The sequence below is a fragment of the Oculina patagonica genome, chromosome 14, assembly GCF_052425735.1.
Source record: "Oculina patagonica isolate OP01 chromosome 14, crgOcupat, whole genome shotgun sequence".
Classification (NCBI taxonomy): Eukaryota; Metazoa; Cnidaria; class Anthozoa; order Scleractinia; family Oculinidae; genus Oculina; species Oculina patagonica.
The window spans coordinates 23,798,357-23,816,310 of NC_135771.1; the positions used below are offsets into that span (position 1 = coordinate 23,798,357).

The 17,954-nt window shown below is 40.0% G+C and overlaps 4 protein-coding genes and 1 long non-coding RNA gene across 6 annotated transcripts in view; 1 reads left to right on the top strand and 4 right to left on the bottom strand.

The window, feature by feature from the left end:
* LOC144637626 (uncharacterized) overlaps positions 1-670 on the bottom strand; it is a 13,372-nt gene extending 12,702 nt beyond the window's left edge. Inside the window, exon 1 of the mRNA XM_078496685.1 lies at positions 635-670. Within this exon, the coding sequence (XP_078352811.1) occupies positions 635-670 (36 nt within the window). The remainder of the gene's footprint in view (positions 1-634) is intronic.
* LOC144639348 (uncharacterized) overlaps positions 1-10,104 on the bottom strand; it is an 11,008-nt gene extending 904 nt beyond the window's left edge. Inside the window, exons 1-4 of one of the 2 annotated variants that reach the window (XR_013568120.1) lie at positions 9,901-10,104; positions 9,557-9,719; positions 8,879-9,081; positions 8,091-8,174 (exon numbers count right to left, since the gene is read on the bottom strand). This is a non-coding gene — a long non-coding RNA (uncharacterized LOC144639348). Of the gene's footprint in view, positions 1-8,090; positions 8,175-8,878; positions 9,082-9,556; positions 9,727-9,900 lie in introns of both variants that reach the window. The other variant, XR_013568121.1, reaches the window with a different exon arrangement.
* LOC144637767 (uncharacterized) lies at positions 622-3,918 on the top strand. Its single transcript, XM_078496843.1, has one exon. It carries the CDS (start codon positions 730-732, stop codon positions 2,278-2,280), a length of 1,551 nt encoding a protein of 516 aa, XP_078352969.1. The 5' UTR covers positions 622-729; the 3' UTR covers positions 2,281-3,918.
* Positions 3,905-7,229, bottom strand: LOC144637765 (uncharacterized). Its single transcript, XM_078496842.1, has one exon. It carries the CDS (start codon positions 7,135-7,137, stop codon positions 4,414-4,416), a length of 2,724 nt encoding a protein of 907 aa, XP_078352968.1. The 5' UTR covers positions 7,138-7,229; the 3' UTR covers positions 3,905-4,413.
* A 6,346-nt stretch (positions 10,105-16,450) lies between the features above and the next one.
* On the bottom strand, positions 16,451-17,872 carry LOC144637700 (radial spoke head 1 homolog). The gene is made up of 2 exons (XM_078496768.1): positions 17,603-17,872; positions 16,451-17,010 (listed from the first exon to the last, which is right to left on the bottom strand). Exons 1-2 carry the CDS (start codon positions 17,776-17,778, stop codon positions 16,530-16,532), a joined length of 657 nt encoding a protein of 218 aa, XP_078352894.1. The 5' UTR covers positions 17,779-17,872; the 3' UTR covers positions 16,451-16,529.
* Positions 17,873-17,954: the final 82 nt, after the last annotated feature.

Genomic DNA, 17,954 nt, shown 5'->3' on the forward strand with positions numbered 1-17,954 from the left:
AAGTTCAGCGAAAATTAAAGCTAGCCTTTGAACTAAAGATTTCACATTTTAGACTTCCAACAATGTTTCCGGACGGAAAATATACTTTAGGACTTGGATAATTGTTGTTGTTTGAGGGATTCGTCTTCATTGAATCGATTTGGCCGATACTTTTCCTCTACTCTCAGTCAGTTTTACCATAGAGCGGTTTTTAAATCTGTTTTGTCACATCTTGAAAGGCGAGAAAAATCTTTGCATGTACTGTACCCAGTTGATTGTACTACTACCTCAGCTTTATAAAGCTGAGTCAAACGTTTTCTTAAAATCGCCAACCAAAATTCCCAGAAAAAATTAACAACGCATCGCATCGATCATATTACTCTATTCGCATGGAATGAACTGTGTACCTCATTTCTTTTTTGGGCTCCACTTTAGCACCTCAAATTCATTTCCCAATTTTTTACTAGGGTTTGTATGGCGGCCATGTATATTTACCTCTCGAAAGTCAAGTTTTCGAATTTCTGTAATACAGAAATTGTTGCCGCGAGGAGAGCATGCCCGCAATGTATTCTGGTTGCTAGTGTCCCTTAAAGTAAGGCACGCGAAGTAAGGTTGAGGATTCGGAAACACGCAATTATTCTTTGTTTTCACCCACGTGACCTCCACCTTGACGACGGTTGCTATCCGCCATGTTGGTGTCCAAACAAACTCGCTCGATATAGAGATCACAGTGAGAAAGTAAGCGTGGCAATGGTTCTTTGCGTTGTTTTTGGATGTGGAAGTAGAAGTGACCGAGATAAAGGGATTGGATTTTATCGAATACCTTCAGTGGTAACCAACAAAGGTGAATTTGAAGAAGAACTGACTATAGAGCGGAGAGAAAACTGGATAAAAGCCATCAGTCGCGGAGACACGAAATCGAAAGACGTTCTAAAAAGCGAACGGGTTTGTGGAAAACATTTTGTTTCTGGGAAGCCAGCTCCTTTCTGGAATAAACACGACGTAGATTGGGTGCCCACATTGCAACTTGGCAAGAAAAATTATCGCCCTGAATTGAACCATCAAGCGAAAGCAGAAAGAGCAGAAAGGACAAAGAAGCGAGAGCAACTTGCGGTCGAACGACAAGAACGCGAAGTAGCAGAGAAACGTCAAAAGCTTCTGGAAAGCAGCCTTCCTGTTGCCCAAATCGACTTTAGTAAGCCAAGTACTTCGACAGAAGAAGAGGGAAGTCTAAACGAAGGGGATGAGGATGCCTTTTCTTCTGATCTGGCGGCCATAGCAGTTAGCGAAGGTGAAGAAATCGGTCAAGAAATCGAACCGGAAACTGTCAAGGATGCTGCGTGCCAAACCACTGAGTTTGACTACATGTTTCAGACAAGCAGATATCAAGCTCCTAATAAGGATTTCTTTGACACTGACGACAAAATTCGCTTCTACACTGGGCTACCGTCTATGGAGGTACTTATGGTTGTTTTCGAGCATGTCTCCCCACATGTTACACGCCAAACACAGTCGCTCGACCGATTTCAAGAGTTCATCATTGTACTAATGAAGCTAAGACTAAATGCACCGTTGCAGGATCTTGCATACCGGTTTGTTGTTTCAGTGTCAACAATTTCCAGAATAGTTTCCCACTGGATTGTTGTGATGGACACAAGATTATTTCGCTTTGTGTACTGGCCAGACAGGGATCAACTGTGGAGAACAATGCCCCAATGCTTTCAGTATGCATTTGGTAAGAAAACTACTGTTGTCATTGACTGCTTTGAAGTGTTTATCGAAAGACCTTCAAACTTGCTAGCCAGGGCACAGACATTTTCAAGCTACAAACATCACAATACAATCAAAATTCTGGTAGGGATAACACCACAAGGAACAATTTCATTTGTTTCTGAAGCCTGGGGAGGTCGTGTCTCAGATAAATTTTTAACGGAGAACTGTGGCTTTCTGGACAAACTGATTCCTGGAGACATGGTGATGGCAGATCGCGGATTCACCATCACTGAGAGTGTTGGACTGAAAAATGCTAAACTGGTTATACCAGCTTTCACGAAGGGCAAATCTCAGCTTGACCCAGTGGACGTGGAGCAGACAAGAGGCATCGCGAATGTCAGGATTCATGTTGAACGTGTTATTGGGCTGCTTAGACGGAAGTTTACTATTCTTGAAGGTACCTTGCCAACCGACTTTCTGATATGTAATCATGAAAACTCTGACAGGCACACTCCATTGGTCGATCATATGATAAGAGTTTGTGCGGCTCTTGTTAATTTTTGTCCTCCAATTGTACCATTTGATTAGATAAACTTGACATTTAGATTCCTTTGTTCTTTCAATTAAGTCACTTTCAAAGCTGCAAAGTTTTGATTCTACGTTTGTTCAAAAAAGGTAGAATAAAAATCTAGCAAAGAGCAGCTCAGGGTAACAGAGGGTATGTTAGTATTTACCACACAAGTGAAGAGTGCTTTTCCTGCGCGCTGATTGGTTTACTCAAAGGTGATTTAGCAAAGTACTATTTACCTCTGAGCAGCAAAAGAGCTACAAACTGCTTTCGCACCTCGCTTTGTTTACCAAAAGTGATGTTTTGGTCCACTAGTTATTCTACTTGTCTGGTAAATACTAAAACAATTATTCACCTCAGTGTCAGTTTCAGAGTGTGATGGATATTTACCATGCTGCTTCGCGGCTCGGTAAATATAGACAACTATTCACCTTCACTTTGGTGAATAATTGTTTTATAATCAGAAATTAGGTCCTGATATGAGTTACATGTGAAGCTGCAAAGTTTTGACTCTAAATTTGCTTAATAAACAGGTTTCCATGACAGTATCTTATTGCATTTCATGACACTTTTTTTGTGAAATTTGGGATTTTAAACAATAAAAGCTTTAATAATTTAAGGACTTTTTACATACCATTGCCAAGAAAATAAAATGTCTCACTTAAACACATAAATAAAGTGGCTCAAGAATTTGAAATGTTATGAAAAATTATATGCGAACCCCGAATTCGCAGAAATTTCATTCAATAAATAACTGTTATATTTTTTTTTTTGCGAAAGGGGTAGGTTGCAGAATGAATTTCTTCTTCTAAAGAGGGGTGGCTTAAGAGAAATTGGAATGGTTTTGTAAAAGAAATCTGAAAGCTTGTTTATATTATGCTTTTAGGTTTAGGTGTAGACATTATTTTTCTTTGAATAATTCTGCTATTGCAAACAAAACAAGGGGAAGTTTTGTTTGAATGAAAGAGAATACATAAGTCAAGTTGCCATTAAGAATATACATGTACCAAGTTTTATTACCCAATGAGGCAGCCAAGGAACAAAATGTAAATGATATGCATATTCCTATTTATGATACATGTATGTATTCATTTGTCAAGGTTCATCCTCAGTGAGATACAACTAGATCCCAAAATTCATTTCTCTGGAAACATAAAAATTGCTTCAAAACTTCTAGGCTGTTTACACCACTAAAAGCTTTGGTTGATATGCTAAGGTTCTTTACCTATGGTAAGGAACTCTATTTATTGCTTAAATACAGTGAAGAATATTATAAATAATGAACAGCTTGTTACAAACTTATTAGATTTTGATCTAGACTGCAAGTGCCAGAAATAAGTAGGATATCCACTTATGAGGTAAACAAGTAGGATAACTTTATTGAAGTAATATAACTTCAATGTAGAATTTTCTTGTTGTTTAGATAACTGTGAAAATGTTATTTGTAAAAATAAATGTGTTAGTTATTTACACAACATTGTGATCTGTGTTGGGAAAAGATACTGAGTGATATCATTTGAACCTGCTGTTTAACATAATATATTATTACATCTTTAGTGGTATACTGTATGACTGCAAGTGTGTTCTTTGCAAATGAAATACAGGTGTCCCACACTGACTGACATGCAGTGTATGCATGTATCATAGGGTGGCGGAAATGTGTGGTTCCAAAAAATATCCATACACCCCTATGGAAGGTCATTGCAAATTCCGATGGGGGAGGGAGGGAGGGCTCAACAGCTACAATTTTAAAGGAAAAGTATGAACCTTTCCAGGGGAAAGGAGGGGGTAAAAAAACCTGTCTATGGGGGAGGTATTGTGAGGTTCCAGAAAATATCCATATCAAGCCCATGGAAGGTCATTCGAAATTCTGAAGGGGGTGGGGGTCTCAAATGCCCAAATGTTTAAAGGAAAGTATGGAGCTTGACTGGAATTTCTAGAGGGGGGAACCTTCTGTATCTATAGGGATATTTTTTTGGGAACAACACATTTTATTTTCTGGAGCCACACAATGACTGCCTTTGTAAAACCTTAGTCTGAATTGCTTTAAATCAAATCCACAGACTCAGGATTAAAATGTTTGAAAATGACATTATACAAAATTAAAGATGATTATCCAGGTTCCTTTTACTCTGTAAAATAGGCATTTGTTTTTAAAATGAAGGAAACAAGCTGATTCTGCCATTTCTTAGACATGTTACTAAGTGATGTCGCATACCTTGTGCATCAAAATTTATGAATGTGGGGTCTACTCCAAAGACTAAGCAGGTAGCAAATGCAACTGCAAAAACCCCACAGTCACTCCCATTTGTTTGTTGCTGCACTGGCTTTGGGTCAAGAGCAATTAAACGTCCCCCTAATAAGTCATTCGTTTGTTCCTCTACTTCTTGAACTACTGAGTCATGATAGAGGCTATCAAAAAGGTTGACATAGCCAGGCACACATCCAATTGAGCTTGTACACACCCAGTGATTGTTTCCAGTGTGCAGAATTTGAATAAATTCGCCACTTACAACATCAAAATTTCTAACAGGGCCAAGTGTTGGTCGCTGGAAACCTGCGATTGCTGGATTCTCAGGCTGTAATAAAACATGTGCTTGTTGGATAATATCACAGTCTAGCCAGCCAGTAGGATTGATAATTAAATCAAAGTGGTAGTCTGTGAGATTTGCCAGTGCACTGGTCTTATCAGTTTCACTGTGGGTAACTTTCGTGATAACAACATCACTTTCATCATCACTGCTGGAGGAATCTGACGAAGAAGAACAAGTGGTAGGGGTGGTGGTAGCTTGGGCAGGCACAACCTTTTTGCATGCAGGGCATTTCCAGGTGGTTCTGTGGTTATTTGGCAACCGCTTCAAACCAAGACAAGCAAGGTGAAAGTACTTTCCATTTTGGCAGCTTTCTCCATGGCACTCAACTAACTTGTCTGTAGGGGTAGGCTTTGCCTTGCAAATACAAATGCTGTCACATTTCATGGCTGCATGATCTGAAACAACAGTAGGTTGTACAGATTTTCTGCTACTTTTTTTCCTCTTGAACTGAGGAAGTCTGCAACAGTGAGGGCAGTACCAGGTCTTTGGCATTGCCACGGAGGTGAGAGAGAGACAAGAAGGGTGAAACCTTTGATAAGGGCAGTCCTTGTTACAACATGAAATGCTGTCCTCATCTTTTTCTGTGCGACAAAAACAAATGGCATCCTTACTTGGTAATGTAGGCGGTACTGTGCACCTTCGGGTATACCACCGTGCCAAAATCTCTGGGAGAATGCATATTCTCCAGAATGTTTCTAGTTTAGGCACAACAAATTTCCAGTGCTGCTCATCTGGATATATACGCTGCACAAATAAGTGAATGTTCTTTGCTTTGTCAATGGCACATACCACAAAGTCATCATATTGGAGATTTGGAGCTGAGAAAAGCTGCTGCTGTACTTGATAGTAGTAGCTGTGGCTTTTTTTCAGCTCTAAATTCTCATTTACCCTTTCAAGGCAGGAATTTTTATGTTTAACATAGTCCTCAAAGTTGCCATCAATTATGACTACTGGACATTTAACTTCTCCGCATCCACTTCCGCAACAGTCACATGACACAAGAAAATCAGGGGTGGCATGAAGAAATGAATTTTCTTTGTTGATGAATAACCCACACTTCTTGACCTCTAAGTTTACATGACGTTCTTTCATGGATGCTTCATATGCCTTTATGGCATCACTTTCGTGCTTCTGGCCATACCTTGTAGCTTTGGTATTCACTTTATAAAGGCTTGGGTAACAGATTGTCTTAATCAAAGACTGGGAGGGCTGCGCCAGGTTTGTGTGAAAGGCTGAAGAGCACTGAGATGCACCAATTCTGCCAGCACGATGTCTATAAAAGCCTGAGCCACTTGCTTGATCTCGTGTATTCACTTCCACTTTATTAATATGTTCCTCCGTAACACCCAGATTTACTTGAACACACATTTTGATTAAATCCGGGTAGTCCAGCCCAAGATTTTCCGTTTTAAACAAGTCAGGAATAATCGGCAGTGTGCGGCTTTCATCAATAAATTGGTCGGCAAAGGGATCGATTAGGCTAAGTGCTACAGCTTTGATTTTGCAAGAGTTTAGTTTGGCGTAGACTTCCTGCATTTCCCCATCTGATGGAATGGATTTAGGCGCAGATGGTTGATCGCACCGTTCTTCGGAGGTTTTGCCTCCTTCCCCAGTATTTGAATGAAATGTTTCAATTTTCTGTTCCAGTGCGCTTTTCAGTTTCTTTGCTGAGGAAAAGTCTATGTCTCTTACCTTTGAATATGGCACTTCCGTCACATATGTTGGCAAAATCCAAGTGCATTTTGCTTGGGTGCAGGCGAGCTTTCCTTGAATCCTTGTCACAGCTTCGATGTAAAACATCGCGCTCGCTACATGTGAGCAGGATTCAGCCAGTCCTGCCTTGCAGCCTAAGCAGTGCGCAGAGATAATCGTTCCGTCTTTTTCTACAATCATCCAAATATTCACAAGAGGATCGTTCATTCGCTGAGAATGTCTCACCTTGGCCACAACAACAATCTTGCCCGCGATTTCTTTCCCTTGAACCGACGCAACGAAACCAGAAACCATTTGATTGTACGCCTCCAAACTTTTGAAGGCTTTAAACTGCTGGTTTGTATAATAGCTTGTCTCCAAAACTAAATACGACAGCAAGTCCGAGACTTCTATGGGAGGCAAACATTCTGAGCTGAACTGCTCACTCGGTATGGCCGCTGGATCTACGCCAACCACAGAAATTTTCTTCAAATATCGCTCTTGGACGTGGCTTTCGAGGCTTTTTGCGTAAGATGAAAGCACTGGTACCTCATCTTGTGGTTTTGGGTCGCTTTCTTGGGAAATATCCATTGAAAAGAGGAATTATTTCGAGTCTTCGAACGTGAGCGCTTAGAAATGGCATAGATTTGCATACAATTTCACACCTAACCTGGGCTCCAACATGGCGGAAACCTAATTTGCATAATTTTATGACGTCAGCTGAAAACCGAGAATTCGTTAATGACGGGTCAATTTTATTGCAATAGACACTAGATGGTCTTGTTATTTCCAATAGTGTCCTCGGGTCATCTCCGCAAATTTTGGGCAATCATCAGAACTTTTTGGACATTTTCGGTCATTTCCGGTAATTGCCGGATATCTTTGGGTTATCTTTCGAAACTTTCGGATATTTTCCGGTCATCTCCGGAAATTTTCGGCGATCTTCGGATCATCTTCGGAAACCTTCGGCAATTCTTCGGAAATTTTTCGGAAATCTTCGGGTCATCTTCGGAAACTTTCGGCAATCTTCGGAAATTTTTCGGAAATCTTCGGAAACTTTCGGCAATTTTTCGGAAATCTTCGGGTCATCTTCGGGAATTTTTTGGAAATCTTCGGGTCATCTTCGGAAACTTTCGGATATCTTCGGTAGTCTTTGAGTTGCGTCATATTTCCAGTCACGTGGTTGACCGCGTGCCACTACAGAGTAAAGAATGCAAGCCGTTTTTTCCCGACGCATAGTAATTAGGATTTGCGCGCCAATTTTTGTTCTGGTGTTAGCAGTGTCAATTCCATTGCAATTCCTTCAACAGAATATTTTGAAACAAAAAATGCGAGAACTGTAAATTAAAGCTAACGATGAACAGGTATGTGGCCTGAGACCTATTATTCCACGCCGTATTCTCGGCATTTGATTAGTTTCTAAAGAAACTGCCGTGAGCCGCACAGTCAATCACCTCCTTACAGACATTCGTGAATTCGCGACAATAAGGTCAAGTAAATGCTTTACAGTTTACAGACACAAAAATATTGCAAACAGCTCTCACCTTCGCGTTAAATTTGTGATCAAGAAGCGGACCAAAGCTCCAAATTCTGCTTCTTCTTCGTCTCCGTCTTCTTGACGTCTTGCTCTTGAAAGACAAAGATTGGAAATGAATATTTGAAAATGGCGCTTATCATTTCATTTATAAATCTTGACCAATCATAAGGGTTCTTATGCGTTACGTCATATTTCCATCCGCGCACCATGAGGTGTGCATGTAATTTTCATATATTATCAACCAATCAAATGTTCTGATCCAAGTGACGTTAAACACTTAATTAGAATTAATATATTAGCGCGGAATTTTTGTCTGGTATGTAGCAATATAAATGAGGTTTATTTTAGTAACTTACATCGAAATTTCATTCTATTCGAATCTTTTGGGGCAAAAAAATGAGGAATTACAAATTACAGTTTATTATAAAGTGATTTGCAAACGAAACATTTTACTCCTGGATATTTCGTTCTGGAGCCTAAGAGAATAATTATATTTGTGCGCCATGTTTTGACTGCTTCGTAGTCACTGTCGTACGGAACTGAGCTGAAAATGTTCAAAATGTTTATTTGTTTCGACTGTGATTTTCTCCCTTAGACGAAAATTTATAGTCACTATAGATATAGACATTAAAAAAAGCAAACGAGCGGCTATTCGAACAGAAATCGACCCATTTGGCCGTTTGTGGATGCTTTCTATCTGACTGCTCAAACGTGACATGAAGCTAAAATAGTAAAACGTCAACATTTAATACATAACGCTTAAGTGGATGTATTTCTCGCTGAAATTTCGCTTACCTTTAGGCCTTTCATGGCCTAACACTGATTGATATATGATAGTTTAATCTACGGCTTATCTACGTAGATGTTTGGCATCTGAAACGGTCCATCATCGAAAACTATACTTCGGAGACTGATGCAGCTCTGATTCACGGCTGATGTTCTTGGTCTCAACAGGAAAGCATGATTCACTTGCTCCACCAAATTCATGACTCTTTAAGCTTGCATACAAAGAAAGAAAAAAGTTTAGTATGGCTGTATTAAAATGGAAATCTTTATGATTTTTACGAAGATCGAAGCAAACATTAGATTATACCTAAAGTCGCACGGCACAGTACAATCGTGACAATTTGCGCGCCAATTTTATTCTGGTGTTAGCATTGTCAATTCCATAGCAATTTCCTTCAACAGAATATTTTGAGACAAAAAATGCGAGAATTGTGAATTAAAGCTAACGATGAACAGGTATGTGGCCTGAGACCTATTATTCCCCGCCGTATTCTCGGCAAAATGATTAGTTTCTGAAGAAACTGTTGTGAGACGCAAAGTGAATCAAATTAGCGGCTATTCGAACAGAAATCGACCCATTTGGCCGTTTGTGGATGCTCAAACGTGACATGAAGCTTAAATAGTGAAACGTCAACATTTTATACATAAGGCTTTGGTAGATTTCTTTCTTGCTGAGAGTTCGCTTACCTTTATGCCCTTCATGACCAAATACTTAGTAGTTAGATTTCTGGCATCTGATGAAACGGTCCAACATCGAAATCTTCGGAGACTGATGCAGCTCTGTTTCACGGCTGATGTTCTTGGTCTCAACAGAAAAGCATGATTCACTTGCTCCACCAAATTCATGACTCTTTAAGCTTTCATACAAAGGAAGAAAAAAAAGTTTAGTATGGCTGTATTAAAATGGACATCTGTCCGGGTTTTACGAAGATCGAAGCACACATTAATAAAATATACAAGCGGCACGGCACAGTACAATCGTGACGCAATTTGAATGTATCGAGCACACAGCTCCACAAACTTCGTCTCACCTTTCTAAACAACATTCAGTCCTTTGCGCCATTCTGCATCTTCTTTCTCGACTTCTTCATCTCGACGTCCGACCATGAGAGAGGCTAAGATTGAATATGGCGCCAAATGTTGGTTCTCATTATTTTAACCGTTACCCTTGTGCATACGTCACATTTCCGGTCATGTTTCGATCGCGTGTTGTGCAGTCACGCGATGTTGCACAGGGGACCCAAACGCTGTATTAGTTATTCGTAATCTTAAAATAAAAATGTTCTTATTTACCTGCGTTCCTGTGTCTTTTATTTTCACCGGTTTGGGGGCGATTTGAATCAGAGCAAAGGCGGTTTACGTTGCGAGTCTCAAACGGTAATCAGTCTGTCGCAATGTCAATAAATTGAAACACGAAACTCCCCGCGAGGAGTTAGTTACTTGAGTTGATAATAACTGAAACTTGAGGCTCGTCGTCTTGACATTGCGACAGACTGATTACCGTTTGAGACTCGCAACGTAAACCGCCTTTGCTCTGATTCAAATCGCCCCCAAACCGGTGAAAAAAAAGACACAGGAACGCAGGTAAATAAGAACATTTTTATTTTAAGATTATGAATAACTAATACAGCGTTTGGATCCCCCGTGGATGTTGGTTTGGGAAATTCCCGCTGATTCCGTCTAGCAAAGAAGACGTAACTGTAGCCAGCTTACAGCAACTCCGCCGATTTGACGTTATGAGACTGACAGTCCTGGTTTTGATTTTATCGGACGATGTCACACAATAAAACGCGCCATTAAATATTGCCTTGTTGCATGACAAAACTGACAGCTCTTAATGACCGGAAATAGAAACATTCATGTAGACTGGATCGCTCGATATGCAATTTCAATATAAGCTATGCAAAGTTCAAATTCTAAAGCTCGCGTGGTAAACCGGAAAAATATTTCCGCGCCACGAAATTTCTAATTAAGTAAAATAAACCTATTGTAGAATAGTGTCCACAATTAGCTGTTGTAAGCTAAATGCTTCTCATCAGTTCATTCCGGGTCACGCCACATGTTTTTCCTACGGTCATATATATATATGAGTACCTTTGAGATGCAACAAAGCTAGGGTCACCGAATTTATTCTTAGACATTTGTTTTTAGTGCGTGGAAAAATTCTCTAATTTTGAAAAATTGGGGCTCGTAACCCTGCATCGCGCTCTCCGCGGATTTAAGGCAAATTGTCTTTGGCAAACATTACCTAATTACAGTGACAATTTTCACCAATTCTCAGTCATCCAAACCTAATCGAAACACTCATTATTGGCATCCCGTGTCTCCCCCAGTATTTCAATATCGGACATGTATGGTTCTTCTCCTGCAGTAAATAAATCAGCACATATTTTTTTATATTAAGTCTTCTTTTATTTTTCTTTTAACACCTCAGCTAGTATCTTTGGTCAGTAAACGAGAAAGGTTCACTGGTTATTTCTAATTATAGTTCACTTCTTTTGGAGTTTATTTAGTGAATAATGAGTTAATGTCAGTGTTCGAGTTTTCTGATCCAACCGTCGGAGGCAACCACTAGCCTGCAGCACAGGCGGTTTATTATGCGGGTCGAAGCGCGAAGAGATGCAGGCTAGGCTACCACAAGCTTATAACTTGCAACTGCTGTCTGTTGCCTGCCTCGCGTTCAGCTGCAGGTGCTGCCAGAAGGAAGTCAGATAGTAAGCTGTCTTAGGTGCTCCACTCCTGATTTTCTGTTTGGGTTTACTCCCGTAGGCTTTTTTCTTCTCCCAAAGATAATCCACAAGGTAGTGGTATTATTGTTCGTGACCTTGAACCGGTACTTTCAGCTGGAGCCAGCTGAGCCCGGGTCTCGCGTGGGCAGGGTCGACACCCTGAAGTAGCAAACTTGCGATTGCTACCCGCTACCACCGCCATTGGGATTTAAGAGTCTTTTTCCTACGGCTGACTTTGAAGGATCGTACTTCCGGGATCGTTATGTACTGTGTTCTGGTCGATTCGTCTTACTTTAATAAACACTGGGGGGTGTTTTACTCATTTAAAACTTAATTAACCATTTTTTCTAACTTTTTACAAACGCAAGAAAGTTAAATATTACTTAAAGCCAAATCAATACAACAAGGGAACCAGAAACGCATTAATCGTTGTAATAACACATTGTTCATTACGTTTCGTATAACCTCCTCCGTCCCCGCCACCACCATCATCACTAGAACCATCACACCCACTGCCACTGCCAGGACAACTGGCGCTGCTAATACTGCTGCAATTGCTAACAATAAATAATCTAGACAATCATAATGATAGCAACTGCAGAACAAAGCAACCACGATAAACAGAAATACTAAAACTGCTGCTGGATCAGTAGTCTCTTGTGGACTGTCGGTGAGATTGTCGTCGGGGTTCAGCATTCTGTTGCATTCTGTTGGGATAAAAGTAAAAACGATGATTTTTTTTTGTTTATTTTTTTTTTTTTAAATTATATGCAGTTGTTAGGAACACAAGCGAAACTAAAACACAATTTAAAGCTTTTAACTAAACTTACAAATAGTTGAAGTGCGTTAAAAAATAACGTGCCCCCCCCCCCCCGTAAGGGTTTAAGGTGGCTCAATATAGTAATCTGCAAGTCGTTGCAATTACATTTTCATGTGAGCTTACTTCTGGTTTTCCAAATATTTTTCCTATGACACTTGCTATAATGCTTACAATCAAGTATCCGCACCTTTTATCTATCTGAGGAAGACTCTTCCAGTACCTCTATAATCTTGGTGCTATGGCAACCAGCCACGGGTTTTTTTGGTTTGTTGGAAAAATGGAAAAAAAGCAGATTCCGACAAGCATGCAATCTCGTCCCCAGAGGCCGCGATCCTTCTGGTCTGCGCCAGGGATCTGGGCTATTCCGAAAAGCCGAAGAAAAGCCGCCGCAAAGGCGTCTGAATCTGATTGGTTGTTGAAAAACTTGTTCGTTTCATCACAATCTCCGGCGCACGCGTACAATCAAACCGAAACCAGGATTTCCTGTTCCGGTTTGGATTGTCGTTTGGATTCGTTCAGAGCCGTTGAGTTTCCCGACCGCTGGTCAAGGGGAACGCAGGCTCTGAGAACGAGAATGACAAGCTTGTACTAGCAGCGCACGCAGACGCGGTACTGAAACAATTTAGAATAATGTACAGGTGTTTTTTTTATTTAAAAAAACATAGATCTGTAATTGCAAAGCATTTATTTTTTGGCGACAATCAGGGCTGGTAGTTCATACATTGTCTCTAATTTTTTTCACGCACGTAAAAAAATACGCGTCAGTTATGTTTCCGCAACGTTAACGTTGACTGCCAAATCTTGTAACATTTCTTTCGCTTTTCTCTGAGCAGATGTCAATGAAAACATAAAATTTCGCATCCTGTGAATTTTCGACTTTCGTTATGTTTGTTGTTCGCTATAATCGAAATTAGATTTTTTTGATTGACAAGCCAAGTCAAGTCAACTTTATTTAGGCAGAGTGGCCCAATCAGCAAGAACATGCAAATTTGATGCCTTGCTCCTGTCGTTTGTGAATTCACTATCGGTTTTCTTGGGTCAGCGAAGCGTTGGTTTGGTCTGTTTAGTTCTTCTTCGTCTGGTTAACTGACCTCTTCGTATTCGAAGTGATGCGTGTACTACTCTGTAATCGTCTGAAGTCGATTGTCGGAAAATCTTTTAATGAACTGCTGGCCCTTTCTTCGTGCGAAATACGTGGAAATGAATTCGAATTGGTGAACTCGCATAAGTAAACAATGGACGGTCCTTCGCTTGCAAAGACCCATGCAGTCATCAAACGATATGGCATTCTTGGTTCTTTGGTACATATATTGATTTAACTCTGAACGTAGATTCGATTGATGTGGTGGGACTTGACCAGAATAAGGATAGAGAGTTTCCTCTGCTTTTTGGAGCGCCTTCTGTGATTTTGTCACTCTCCCGATCTTGTTTTAAAAAGATCAACACCAGGCTAACAAGCGTGTTTTTGGTTGAATTGCATGAGCTCTCACAGGTATGAATCCGTTTAATCCCCTACATATGAACAATACGCGACTCTCTTAAAAATTTCAAGGCTCTTTAATACCTTTTCTAGCACAATGTTCCTTGCTGATTTCTGAACTTTGTAGAGTAAATACTCGGAAATTATATGGTCAATTTGCATGAAATATGACGAGTACGTAGGTTAACAATAACATAGTTAATCCCCAAAACGAGCCTTAGATTTATAAACTTTCTTTTCTTTTTATTTTAATAAAGCGAAAGAGTGAACGTTCGCTATCAGCAGTGCTTTCTTGATTTTTTCTTTTTAAAATATATTAAACAACAAAGCGCTAAAAGAAAAATTATAGAGACCCTTTCTTTGTTCAATATATGTAGATTGGTAAGGCTTCGAACAACAGCGTTGATGTAAAAGCATTTTCCGAATAAACGTCTTGTGAAACGTTTGAATGACAAAAAAGCTCCCGTTCCTTTAGAAAAGCGTAATAACTAGCATAAATATAACATACCAAATCTGTGTTCATTAAGCTTTTAGAGAACGTATGTTAAAGTTCATGCATGTTAAGTTGGACGTTTGACTCAGTCGAGTTCGTCCGACCATATGGTGTGGGACAAACGTCGTAAATTTAATGCTCTATAATGTATTTTAGCCTCGAAATATTCGTTCTCGCTGCTCTAAATTTGGTTTGACGGTCGGTTCGACGAATTTTAATTATTTTCAGCGTTTGACTCAACGGTCGAACTTTACTTTTTTTGTATCGACCATGAATTACAATTAAGTTCGTCTCATGTGAAGTTCGATGTTTCGTACGGGCCTAGTCCCGATTGAATGAATGAATGAATGAATGAATCACTTTATTTAAACACGATAAATTTATCAGCAGAGCTGGTGGGGTCGTGTACTTAAATTAGTTAATTACAGAATAAAATTTATGTACATCCTTAAAATATCTAAACTATAAACTTCGTTTATCTATGCATATTTACATTATATGCATGCTTCATTGAATTACAGAGTTTAACTTATTAATAGTATTCGTAACTGTTAACTTTATGTTTTATGAGGGCTGCGGTGGAATCGAAATTCATTTTTATAGTAAAGTCAAATTTGGTTAATAATTGCTTTAATTCGTTTAAATGATCGGTCGATTTCTTGCTAGGTAGACTGTTCCACGCTATTGCTCCTCTGTACTTTATGGATTTCCTAGCTATGAGTCATGTTCGTTTTTGGTCTTGGGAGGAAGACTCAGTCGAATTTAATTCTCGAACTCTTGGTTTCTTGAATCCCCGATCTCTCGAACTAATATTTGTTTTGGTCCAAGAAAAAGGGATTTTACTGTAGTTTAATACCTCACTCACTTACTTGAGCGACTGCTATGTTCACGTTATGAATGAGCTTGATTCTTTGACTCTTTCCTGTTCTTTTACGGGTCGCCGGCTACGAAACTCCGTTCTCCTCGCGCTATGACGATAGATGTTTACAAGACATGAAATGGAAACTGGACTATTACGGCGGTAAATAAACACGGCTTTGGTCGGGTAAAAACGCAAAATATAGACTGCAGACCAAAGACCAAATACTACAGACCCACACCCAGAGCATTGCACCATGCGTTAAAACATTTGACTTGCTCATGAAGCTGAGAAGATTTAAAAGTCACGTGAGCGTACGAGCGAGAGTCCGTACTGACTCTGGGGGAGGGTGAGGGGCGTCATAGCGCAATCAAACACTGGGGAAGAGCCGATGTCATATTATACGCCTTACATCTTCCAGGATCGAAATTGGACACCCATGTCGTGGTCAATTGACAGCTGTCAAAACAAGGCATCAGCTGACAAGTATCACATGACCATATCGCGGGATCAGGTTTAGAGCTCATCGAGGTCGTAGAGTACGTGTTTTTTTTAGTTGACCGCTGAGCAGGTAGTGGCTTGACCTTGGATCGATTAGTCGAGTGTGATTCTAACTTTTAAGGAGGCTTAATGTAGTTTTTTTTAGCCCTAAGATGGTTGTTTTGAAAATGAAAATTAGAAACAGTGGTTACCATAGCAACTCGAAATCTTTAAATAGTTTAAACGAATCCCTAGTGATTCAGATGAAAGCTATGGTGGTTTTCACTGTACGCCGCGAAAAAATAAATCAAAATTGGCAAAAAAAAAAAAAATATATTGAGCAGCCGACTTTCATGTGGTACTTTACTATGCTGTAGCTTGTGGATGGAAACCCTAGTGTGTGGCCAGTTCAAATGAAAGCTAGTGAGCAGTACTTTCATGTGGCGCTGTTTATTATGCTGTACAAGGTAGTTCTAACTCTTGATTCTGTGAACGAAACCCTATGTGTGACATTAGCATACTTCCATGCACTACTGTTTATTATGCTGTACAAGGCTGATTTTAAGTCCGTATACGGATGAAACCCTAGTGTGTGACCATTCAAATGAAAGCTATTGAGCAGTGCTTTCATGCGGTACTGTTTCTTATGTACAAGGTGATTCTAGCTTTAACGTCTGTGCACGTGTGAGTGTGTGTGTGTGTGACCGTCCAATGAAACTGAACTTTGGTACTCTCAAGCGTTAGATTAATGGTATATAAAGGTAATATTATTTTAAAATGTCTTCCGAGAAACGTGTGTTCATTCCAGTGATACAAGTTCCTCTATCCTCCACCGTGGTTCCACAACAGTCACCGATTCTTCCTCCTCCGTCTCAGGCTCCAGCACAACCTCAACCAGCTCGTATCTCCCTCGCATCTCGCAGCCATTGTCAAACACGTACTTGCCCTTTCCCTTGGGTTTATCCTGCTGAAAACCTCCTACATAACGGTGGTTAGCATGAATCAACTCGCCGGCTTCTTCCATCTTTCCCTGTACCCACATCCCCCGGTATTTTGACCCGGTAATAGCATAGCTGTACACCCCTTGCCCGTGGCGCTGGTTGTCGGCCCATTCCCCCTCGTAAATGTCCCCGTTGGGGTAGGTGTATTTTCCACGGCCATGGCGAACGTCGTTTAGCCAGTACCCTTCGTATTTGGAGCCATCTGGGTAAATAAATGTTCCCTCGCCATGTTTAATTCCATTGATGTAACTTCCAGTGTACCTCGCTCCGCTTTGAAACCTAGAACGAAAAATTATAATTTAAATACACTCAGGTACTGTGTAAAATTTATCCCTACAATTAATAAATAAAAAATCCAGTGCTTTTAAATGTATAAGAGTTACAATGACTACACGTTTTAGAGAACGGAAAACGTAACATGTCGTAGTCTCAATATTTAACGGCTGTTTTGCGGAGGTAATTTTTCTCAAATAATCTTTCACGAGCTGATTTCATAGCGTATCGATATTCTAGGTAAACTTTTAATTTATTTTCTCGTTTTATACAAGACTCATTGCAAAAGGAGAGATAAACGGTGTAGATCGACGGTCTTTATTTATGTGTTGGTAGATGTTATTGGTAGTTGTTAGTTAGAAGCCTTTAGTTCTCAGTCCATCAAGACTATTTTTGAGCTACACCGCATGGTAAAGTTTTTTAAGTTCACCGTTGAATTGTTACATGTGTTTGGGAAACGCGTACACCGACTATCGTTGGAGGGAAAAAAGTGCAATTTGTTGCAATTAGCTTTAAGCTAAGAGTGCGGAACAAAAACAGAGTTTCACATCTTTCTCGTGGAAGAAGAAAACGAATAGAAAGGGTCAAGTTTCCTTACTTGTAAGTTCCCTGCCCATGTCTCTTTCCATGTGCATATTCACCGTCGTATTCATCGCCGTTTGGTAATTTAGCTTTGCCTTTTCCGTGGCGCTCTTCAGCTTCATTCCTATCTCCTTCATATTCTCCAAGATAAGGAGCTCCTTCGTCTTCAACGCTTTCTTCATCAGAAGACATTTTTAAGTCCTTTCAACTCCTTCCCGATCTAAAAGTTCTGTAGCCCGTTATCTGTTTATGGCCGTTTCTAAGGTAAAAAGTTGAATTTAGCGATTTGAATAAGTATTCAGTTGTATGTCAACAAGCAAAAACGTTCATTGGTTGAACGAAGCAGACATGACAGGGTATGTTTGCTC

Bases quoted from the DNA above. Each gene is read 5' to 3' on its own strand.
- LOC144637765 (XM_078496842.1), bottom strand. From the start codon at position 7,137: ATGGATATTTCCCAAGAAAGCGACCCAAAACCACAAGATGAGGTACCA.
- LOC144637700 (XM_078496768.1), bottom strand. From the start codon at position 17,778: ATGTCTTCTGATGAAGAAAGCGTTGAAGACGAAGGAGCTCCTTATCTT. The intron at 17,011-17,602 runs GTAAGGAAACTT...TTTTCGTTCTAG, and splicing joins CATGGGCAGGGAACTTACAA to GTTTCAAAGCGGAGCGAGGT.
- LOC144637767 (XM_078496843.1), top strand. From the start codon at position 730: ATGGTTCTTTGCGTTGTTTTTGGATGTGGAAGTAGAAGTGACCGAGAT.